This window comes from Artemia franciscana, chromosome 9 (genome assembly GCF_032884065.1).
Source record: "Artemia franciscana chromosome 9, ASM3288406v1, whole genome shotgun sequence".
NCBI classification, from domain to species: Eukaryota; Metazoa; Arthropoda; class Branchiopoda; order Anostraca; family Artemiidae; genus Artemia; species Artemia franciscana.
In genome coordinates this window covers 49,498,880-49,508,904 of record NC_088871.1, presented here as the reverse complement: position 1 = coordinate 49,508,904, position 10,025 = coordinate 49,498,880, and the positions used below count along the sequence as shown (strand labels likewise).

The 10,025-nt window shown below is 34.0% G+C and overlaps 1 protein-coding gene across 3 annotated transcripts in view; it reads right to left on the bottom strand.

Moving 5' to 3' along the window:
- Positions 1–1,046: 1,046 nt before the first annotated feature.
- LOC136031511 (DNA-directed RNA polymerase III subunit RPC7-like) overlaps positions 1,047–10,025 on the bottom strand; it is a 20,285-nt gene continuing 11,306 nt past the window's right edge. For 2 of the 3 annotated variants that reach the window (XM_065711177.1, XM_065711178.1), the window contains exons 2-4: positions 8,351–8,545; positions 2,250–2,391; positions 1,047–1,284 (exon numbers count right to left, since the gene is read on the bottom strand). In XM_065711177.1, the coding sequence (XP_065567249.1) occupies positions 1,085–1,284; positions 2,250–2,391; positions 8,351–8,536 (528 nt within the window). In that variant the 5' untranslated portion in view covers positions 8,537–8,545 and the 3' untranslated portion in view covers positions 1,047–1,084. The remainder of the gene's footprint in view (positions 1,285–2,249; positions 2,392–8,350; positions 8,546–10,025) is intronic. The other variant, XM_065711179.1, reaches the window with a different exon arrangement.

Below are 10,025 nucleotides of genomic sequence, written 5' to 3'. Positions count from 1 at the left end.
AAATATTAAATTATTAAATTTTATCAGTAGTACAGGAAAAATGGAATATAAGTACTCTTATTCCACAAATTCATCAAATTCTTTTTTCACAAGACCTGTTTAGATCTTAAAGCTCACGATGGTAAATTGTAAAATATTGGAAATTTTCACTTAAAATGGTGTGAATTCAATGAAAAATGGGGTGATCATAGCGGGGCCTAGAACGCATGTTCACACTGTGAAAAAGCACAAAAATGAAACCAAATTTTGATTTCCAAGGACCTGTTTTTATGTTGAATTTCAGGACGGAAAATGTTCAAAATGTTTAATATTTGATGTTAAAATGGTGTAAAATGGACTGAAAGTGATTTAAATTGAATGGATGAGATAGGTTGTCCAGAATCGGCAATTACTATACTACTTGTATTTCAGTGCTATTAAGCATAGAAAAGCTTAAACGAATAAAAAAGAGAATTCGAAACTATGACTAAATATGAGAAGGAAATACAAAATGTGGACAAATATTTTACTTTTTTGCCTCATAAGGTAACGAACAATTTTTACAAATGTATAAATCCTACAACAAGACATCATTAAATTGAAAAAGACCCAGGCTTTGAAAAGAACAAAGGGCGACAATAGTTAAATAACCAACAGTAGATCCAACCCTTAAAGAAGGGATTCAGATGGGTTTTTCTTTCGGGGAAAAGGGAAGAAGGGCAAAAAACGAAATAAATTTCGAAGGTGTACTTTATATATTATAATGGGGGATGCATGAGAGACTCCGTTTCTGGTGTATTGGGGGATGTCGTAAAATAATAATAAAATTAGAATTCTCAAAAGTAACTCTAACGAGTCAAGAGGAGATAACCAAGTATTTCTTATTTGGGAGTTTAATAGAGTTTAAGATAAACTAGCATTAAGACAAGGGATTTTATTCGAGAATGCAACTGAGACTAACCCCAAATCTCCATTATTCCCAAACATTGCTTAAAATAAGTTACTTATCTGACCACAGACTGCAAAGCTACTACCCTTTTTACATTGTCAAAAAGGTAGATGTTGCATTACATTAACAATATTTTATCATTAACATCAAAATTAACTAGTCATAGTAATTTTCACCATATTCTTTTTCTAGGTCTTCGCCAAATTCTTCATCATCATCAACCATTAGGCCATGGATATAATCGTTTCCTTCTTCAAACTCATCCGCAAAATCTTCGTTTTCCTCATCTTCTTCATCACCCTCTTCGTCCATTTTCTTTTTCTTTGTTTCTTCGTCTTCTGACTCGTCTCCTTCAGCTGATAAAAACAGAAATAATACTAAATAATAGTAACAGCAAAAAAAAACAGACAATTAATGATGCATGAGACTGGTGGGTCGTTCAATTCTATCGACCATAAGGTTTCAACCCAGGTGAAGGATTCAAATCACCCCCCCCCCCTTCCAAAATAAAATCATGCGTATATTTCCTGTTGACGGAACGAATGAAACATTATATCATTTCATCTCCATTTTCATATCTCAAAAATTCAACAAAAGACCCTCGACTTTTTTTGGAATTTTTGCAGCCCAATTTGTATACAAGTTAAACTCTGCTCAATCTCGAAGCGGAGTTGAATGAGAGCGCTTCGCCCAATTCAATGAAAGACGAAAGCAAAAAATTACTTATGTTGAATAAATCAAGTGCGAAAGCACAGGTTCACGATGACGGATGACTTTCGTCCAGCTCCCGTCCTCGTGAAATTGGGCCCCAAGTGATTTGCTTAACAGATTTCACCACATTAGGATTTGCTGGTCGGACAGGCTATCCTTGGGAAGGATCATCAATTCATTTTTTATATATTCAGAGTCTTATTCTTATTATATATTCAGAGACTTTTTATATATTTCATCCTTCCTAGAAATAAGATAGATCGAACTTTTCCAAAACAGGTTTGATTTTATATTACCTGGATATTCTTCTACCTTTGAGGAGCACTTTCCAATAGGCTATTTTTTTTACTTATTAATCCCTCATAAGTAGAAGTTCCACTAAAATATATCACGACTAATCTATTGCATAATTTCATTAATCTCTAGAACTCGAACAGTTTACAGTAAATAGGGCACTTGCCCATAATATTCAATACACTAAAAGCACAAAGCAAGGCGCAGAAGCAGATCAGACGATTAAAAGAAAAGAAAAAAGAACACAAACAAAGACAATAAATAAAAGACAAAGTAAAACCATGCTACAAGCAAGAAGCGAAATAATTTTACATACCTTCCTCGTCCTTCTTTTCCAGTTTGCTGAGAATCGACCCTATTTCCTTTTGTTTACTCTTTTTGGGAGTTTTCTTTTCAATTGTCCTTTTTGTACTAGGTCGTAAACACGATGGAAACAGATCCCAGTCTATGTCCTGTTCCTTAAAAAAAGGGACTTGCTTTATAATCAACAAAGTGTTCTTATATATTAAATAATCACAAATTTTAAAACTAGACTTTTCGAGTTGACAGAAGAATCGCAACACCAGAACTCCAACTAGATCTGAGTTCTGAGAGAGGTTAGCAAATTTTGTCGAGCAAAAAAGACGAACCGATGTCGTCACGAGGAATATGGCTGGTATGTCTGACTAAATAGAAATTTTTAAAGTCTTCGTAGAAAAGTGTCTTATCTAAAAATGGTATATAATATTTATTTATTACAATTTATATTACATAGTGTTTATTTATTCGGGAAGCTTTCGTTTATTATAACTAAATTTTTTCTATCTCGAGGAAGAAATTTTTAGCTCTAATTCGAGTAGACGCGAACCAAATTATTCACCCATCTAAATCCATTTTTTTCATTGCTTAACGTCAAATCCAGGTGGCAAATTAAAGTTCAGCTCCTCAAATATGTTCCCCTCCCCTTCCCCTGAATTGTCTGATCTCTCAAATAGATCTTTAAATATGTGTCTGGAAAAAAGAATTTGTAGCTGTCCTTCTAGGAGAAAATATTTTTTATTTTAGCAGATGAAGCTTGCTTTGTCTGTTTTTATTTAATCACTATTTGCATTTAAAAATTTAAGAACTTTTTTTTATTGTTTTTATAAAAAAGAATGAGATCATTCTTAATAAAGAAAGAGGCCCTTAATTCCGATTCAAATCCAAAATAAATCTTCAAACTGTTTAAACAATGAGCAGATATGATTTTTTTTTTTGTTAGCAATTAAAATAGACATTTTTGTTCACCAGGATATGACATGACATACTACTACTAACAACTCACTGTAACACCACGCTACCTAAGGCAAAACAGTAGCGCACGCTCCTCTCCACCCTAATCTATTCAAAGCTTCACTCTTTATCCCTTCCAAAGAACCTCTTTATTTCCTTTAAACCCTTTTTTATGACCAATTTCTACCCCGTTCAGGAACGACCTGCTATTCGTTTTTCCCCAGGTGGATAACAATTTTTGGCAATCCGTCATCCTTCATCCGCAAAACGTGTCCTAGTTATCTTAGCGTTTCTTTCATTGTAGCCTTAGAAGGGGCGGAAGGAAACATATTATTTGTATGGCTTGTTATTTGACAAACGGCTTGTTATTGTTTTTTGACATAGTGTCAGACAAACGGGTACCTATCCGTAGACAATTTCTCCGGAAAATATATAACAAATCTTCTTCCGTCATCTGAAATGCAGATCTTCCTTTTCTTCAAAACATAGAGAGAGATCGATTTCAAGATGAAGAAAACAAACGGGACTACGTCTAAAACAAAGCGGATTTTTCGCCTATTTAAAATAAGGCGTCTTCGACGCTAAGAACAAAGATACAATCTAAAATAACCTATAATTAAATAAAATCTAAAACCAAAAGAAAAAACAATATCTATGTATAGCATTTTTGCTACTGTGATTGAGCCCCACAGAAGCTAAATAGAGTTGCTTCAATGAGAACACTAAAGCGACGGGATAAAATAAGAGAAAATGAATATGAAATTAATTATTTTGTTGTGAAATAATCCTCTTGCTAGCTTCCACTGCTGCAATTCTCCCAGGTCTTGTATTTAATCTAGTACCCTGGTGATTTTGTAAAACCTTATTGCCCTCATTGGCTATTGGTTCATTTTTACGAAGAATGTTATAAATCGAGCCAATATTTAAATTACCTGTATTTCCATTTATAGACAAGATTTGCAAGAATATGTTTTTTTTATTCCTATGGGTTCCCTACCCCACTGTGTCAAGCCCATATCGTTAAAAATCACTGTGGGATCGTCAAATTGTAAGTAATGATCAAGGTGGTCGAAAATGTGTTCTGCCAAAGGAGAAAGGAAAGTTTCAGAAGGCTTACTAAATTTGAGAGCTATATCTACTGAGTTACGATGATCAATAAACATAAAATCTCTTTGTTTTTGTTATGGCAAGCCAATTCAGCTTTAGATGTTTCATTCCTTTTCTTCCGAACTTTTTTCAACGGCGGGAAACACCCTAGACCTTTACAACCCAGGTAAGTGAAGCTATACACTTGATCAATCTTCTCGTCATCAAGAATCATCTCTTCACGTTCATTTATTCCTAGTCTAATTGATTTAGTCTTGCTAACATTAAGTCTCAAACCTATTCTTGCACCCTTAGCCCTCAGAGCCTCTAAAAAGTCATCAGCTTTGCTAACATTTTTTATCTAGGACACTCAAATATCTGTATAATCAAAGCCTATGGGAGTTTTATCTTCCCATTTGATTTCATGGTCTTTCATAGCTTTTGCCGTGTTCCTTAGGAAAAAGTCCATCAAAACAATCGATACAAACGGGGATAGAGTACGATTGTGCTTAACTTCTGATTCAACAAAAAAACCACCTAGTAGCCTAACCCCACTTCCTACCAAAACTATAATAGTATTATTCCGGAAAACAACACTCATCAGTTTAACCTACTTATTGGTATACGACACAAGGATACAATCTTCACTAAATGTTTTCTATTGGTTGAATCAAATGCATATCCATAATTTATAAAACTAAGGTCTAAAGGGGTCTTGTGATTCAGACACTTCTTAATTAATAACTTAACACCAAAAGATTAGTCAATGTATCCACTCCTTAAAAAAAACAACAAAGTATTCTTCTCTTAAAACTTCATTTATAGCATCCCTTAGTCTAATTAAATATAAAAAAAGTTATTTTTACTGAAAGTAAGGAGCGACATTAAAACTTAAAACGAACAGAAATTACTTCGTATATGAAAGGGGCTGCTCCCTCATCAACGCACCGCTCTTTACGCTAAAGTTTGACTCTTTCTCTCAACTCTACTTTTTAAAACTGTAAAAAACTTTACGAGCGGGGCGTTGATGAGGGAGCAGCCATTTCATATACGAAGTAAAGTTTTAATATCGCTCCTTACTTTCAGTTAAAATAACTTGTTTTTTTTTTATTTAATTTCTAAACGTTTTTGAATTAATACATATTTTGATTTTGGCTCTCCGCAGATGAATAACTAAAACAAAATTTGCATATTTATCTTATTGGCTAAATGGCTTTCTCATAGTTTTGATCGAATAATTTTAATAAAAAAGAAGCGGGGGAGGAGGCCTAGTTGCCCTCCAATTTTTTGGTTACTTAAAAAGGCAACTAGAACTTTTAATTTTTTACGAATGTTTTTATTAGTAAAAGATATACATAACTTAAAAATTAGCTTACGTAACGAACTTCCGTATTCGCATATTTTTATTACGTAAATGAGGGGGTTCACCCCCTCGTCAGTACCTCAATCTTTACACTAAAACTTAAATTTTGTCCCAATTCCTTAAGAATGACCCCTGAATCACAAAGACCGTAGAATAAATAGTTGAAATCACTAAAAATACTTTTGCATAAATTGCGAGGTATTGGGAGGAGGTGAGCCCCTTATATGCGCACTAATTTTTGTTCGTTTTAAGTTTTGATGTTGCTCCTTACTTTCAGTTGAAAAAACTTTTTAATATTTATTTTTTTCATTGTTTTTTTTTCAAATAATGCTAGGAAATCATGCGCTCCCTTCATGGAAATTTTCTTCTCCCATGATAAATTATTCGATGGAAAGTTCCCCCAGCATTTCTCCCTCTTGTAAGCCCCTCCCCTAAACCAAAAAATCCCCCTGAAAACGTCAGTACACTTCCCAATAACCATTACTATATGTATTGCACAGGTCAAAAAAAAAAAAAAAAAAAAAAAAAAAAAAAAAAAAAAAAAAAAAAAAAAAAAAATAAACACGCATTCTTGATCTGCCTTCTGGCAGAAAATAAAAAATTCCACATTTTTGTAGATAGGAGCTTGAAACGTCTACAATAGGGTTCTCTGATACGCTGAATATGATGACTTTTAGGGGGTGTTTCCCCCAATTTTCTAAAATAAGGCAAATTTTCTCAGGCTCGTAACTTTGGTTGGCAAGACTAAACTTGATGAAACTTATATATGTAAAATTAGCATTAACTGCGATTTCTAAAATAAGGCAAATTTTCTCAGGCACGTAACTTTTGATTGGCAAGACTAAACTTGATGAAACTTATATATGTAAAATCAGCATTAAATGCGATTCTTTTGATTTAGCTATTGGTATCAAAATTCCGTTTTTAGAGTTTTGGTTACTATTGAGCCGGGTCGCTCCTTACAACAGTTCGTTACCAAAAACTGTTTGAAAAGTATCATCATACTAACTAATTTACTTCCTAGAGAAGCCAAGCTAATGCCTCTATAATTACCATACTCACTCTTGTCACTTGTCTTATAAAAAGTTTAATAAAAGTTTTACTAAAACCAATTGCTACTCCTCCTTTTTCAAAAATCACATTCATGATCTTCATTAGCTTATCTTTAATTTTGCAACCACCACATTTCAGAAAATTTATTTACCACACTATCAGCACCTAGTACCTAAATTTCTTTTCTTTTTCTTTTTTTTCTTTTCAATAACTTTTTTTTTCTTTTCAATACCTTCTCCTAATCAATACGGTCATTTATAATACTGAATCTTGATTTTGAACAGTCGTGAAAATGTTTTGTTTTAAAGATAATTTGTGAGAAGTTTAATCTTCTTTAATGCATAAGTAATATCTGACCATGAGGTATTCAACCTGTTGTGCTTTAGAACCTAGAGTCTACAGCTTCTTCCTTAGTAAGGTAGCCTCTTTTCGTGCAGTTAAATTTAACTTTTAATTTCATGGAATATCATATTCAGTTGAGGACCCTATTTTTAAAGTAGATATATAACTTGTAAAGGTTTTAGTAGACTAGAAATGATTAGATAGCGAACTGTAGTTTGAAGCAATTACAGTTTTATTATGTAATTTGTTTTTTGTTGTTTTTGTTTCGTATTGCATTAACTCTTGTGCGTGAAATTGACGAGTTCTTGAGTGCCAATGACAGGCAAAGAGGTACCCAGGATTTCTCTCGGGAAAGCTTTTATTACATTTTCATAAGGACAGACCTATAGAAATAGTTATTTTGTAGTCATTATATCCCCAAAAAGAGTTCGCATCCGCGGTTGTTCATATGTCTTATCCTTAGAACACAACCATATGCCATTGCCTGTAATCAATTATAAGAAACACACCCGTTCATCTCTGAACACCTTTTTTAATCCATTTGCGCTTCATAAGTTTAACAAACTTTTTGGTCTGACAAATCTAATTCAATTTGTATGAATTTGGGTATTACTACCTTATATTTTGAAAACTTTTCGTTGAGGATACACCATCAAATGCAAACTAGCACCCACAAATGAGAACAATAAAATTTTCATTTGCGATATCAGATTCATTATTCACCAACTTCCACAATAAAGGTACAAACATAAAAATGGGCTACCTTAGATAGACAACCTTAATCATTGATTTCTTAATTTCAGTCTTACTTTGTGACTGAAGAGTGATTGACACGTAATACGTAACACGCATATAGTCATTCACATGGAAATGGAGAGAGAGTCTATTTCTCCTCAACAAGCTATGGATTTATTAATCTGCCCGGTAAGGAGGACAACTCAAAGATTTTCCGACAAAAATATTTTGGTCTACTGTTCCTGCCTTACACCCCTTCAGACGAAGAACCAAGTCTAAGAAACTAAATATTACATCTATTGGCTAATTAATAAGTTTTTCAGCTTTAAGAATAGTAAGGCCGATTTGAATTGATTCTACATATTTTGGTGTTTTGGCTGAACTGAAAATTGTGAGTTTCCCTTTCTTTTCAATACCCTGTATATTATATTTTATTCAAGAAGCGAATGTTCTAATGTCCAGAAAGCTTAAGAGACTCAGACGACGTGTTCAGACATGTCAGAGCTTGTAGTGTCTGTTTAGAGATAACATAATAAAATAAATATAATAATAACATTGTAATAAATAAATCAAATTAAAAAACTAACTTTCGGTTTCTGGTTGACATCAAACCTCAATTCTATTTCTTTTTTTGCGTCAACAAGGCCTATCCAGTTGTGGTCGATTCTTGGAAAACCTGCTGAAAATTCTAACGGAGGATAGAGACTTGGAGGTTCAAATGGTGTTGAAGTCTGAATTTGACGAAATCGACCTCTTCCTCTTCCCCGATTCATATTGTATTTCTAAAAAAAAAAATTTAATTTCTTAAACCACATTGGCCTGCCATAACATATAGAAAGAAAACGATTAAAAATGGGGTTTTTAAAGGCCAAATGAAAATAATGAAAAAAACACAGAAAGCGAATATTTCGAGAGAACAACCACCTCTCTTCTTCAGCGCGAACAAAATAATATGATCAAGGAAAAAACAAAAAACCGAAAAACAAGGGCGGAAAGTAAAACAAAACCAATGAAAAAACGACAAAAAATTAAATAAAATTCAATAAAAGGCCAAAAATTCCAAGAATTAAAATCAAATACCTAACAAACAATAAAGTGGTAAAACAATACCTAACAAACAAACAAACAAAATCCAGACAAATATGAACTGCCACTGACGGATACTAACGAACAACTGTTCGTATGTCTATCTTAGAAGGTCTATCCGTAACAGGTTGAGTGAAATTATTTACTGGTTTTTTAATATAATTAGCTAAACCATTTTTAATTGAATTTGTATATAAGGCATTGAGTGAATATTCCCCCAAATCCCTATTTAAAGAAGTGTTACCATTTATTTTGATCCTTTGATGCCTCTCGAACAGCCTGTTTTATGCCTAAATCATTGGTAAATCATCACTATTTATATCTGCAACCCCATATCATTCCTAAGACACTTTTCAGATATTCCCTTGATAAAAAATATGATTTAAATCCAATGGTTCGTGTTTTCACAACTCAACCCTCCGTGATACATCATTTGAATTCCCACAACCATGCCACTCTATGATTGACCATCTGGCACCTTCTAGTACCCCTTCTAGCACCTCATCATTCCTAAGAAATTTACCAGATATTTCCAAGTTAAAAATAATAAAGTAAATCCAATGGTTCATGTGTTCGTCAGCTACCCTCAACGTGATACATCATGTCAATTCCCGCCACCATGCCACATTATGACTGGCCCCCCTGGCACCCCCCATCACTCCTAAGACATCTTCCAGATATTTTCTTATTTAAAACTATGCATTAGATCCATTGGTTAACCTTTTTTCCCAAGCCAACCTCAATGTGATGCACCACCTCAATTCACACCACCATGTCACACTACGACTTCCTCCCTGACATCATTCACCCCCTCATCATTCCTAAGACGTTTTCCATGATAAAACCATGCATTAAATCCAATGGTTCATGTTTTTGCAAGCCAACCTCAACGTGATACACCATGTAAATTCACGTCACTGTGCCACACTATGATTGGCCCTCTGGCACCCTAGGGTCAGACACATACACAGTCAGACACACAGGCACGGAGAGAAACAAAGAAGACACAGTGGGAAAAACACCCAATCACCACCACATAGTCACAACACACACAGTCAGACACACAGGCACGAAGGGAGCGATAAAAAAGAGGGAAACACAAAACAGAAAACACACGCACGCACACACACCCACGCAACCAAACAAAGTCAAACCCACAGGCACACACACAGAAGC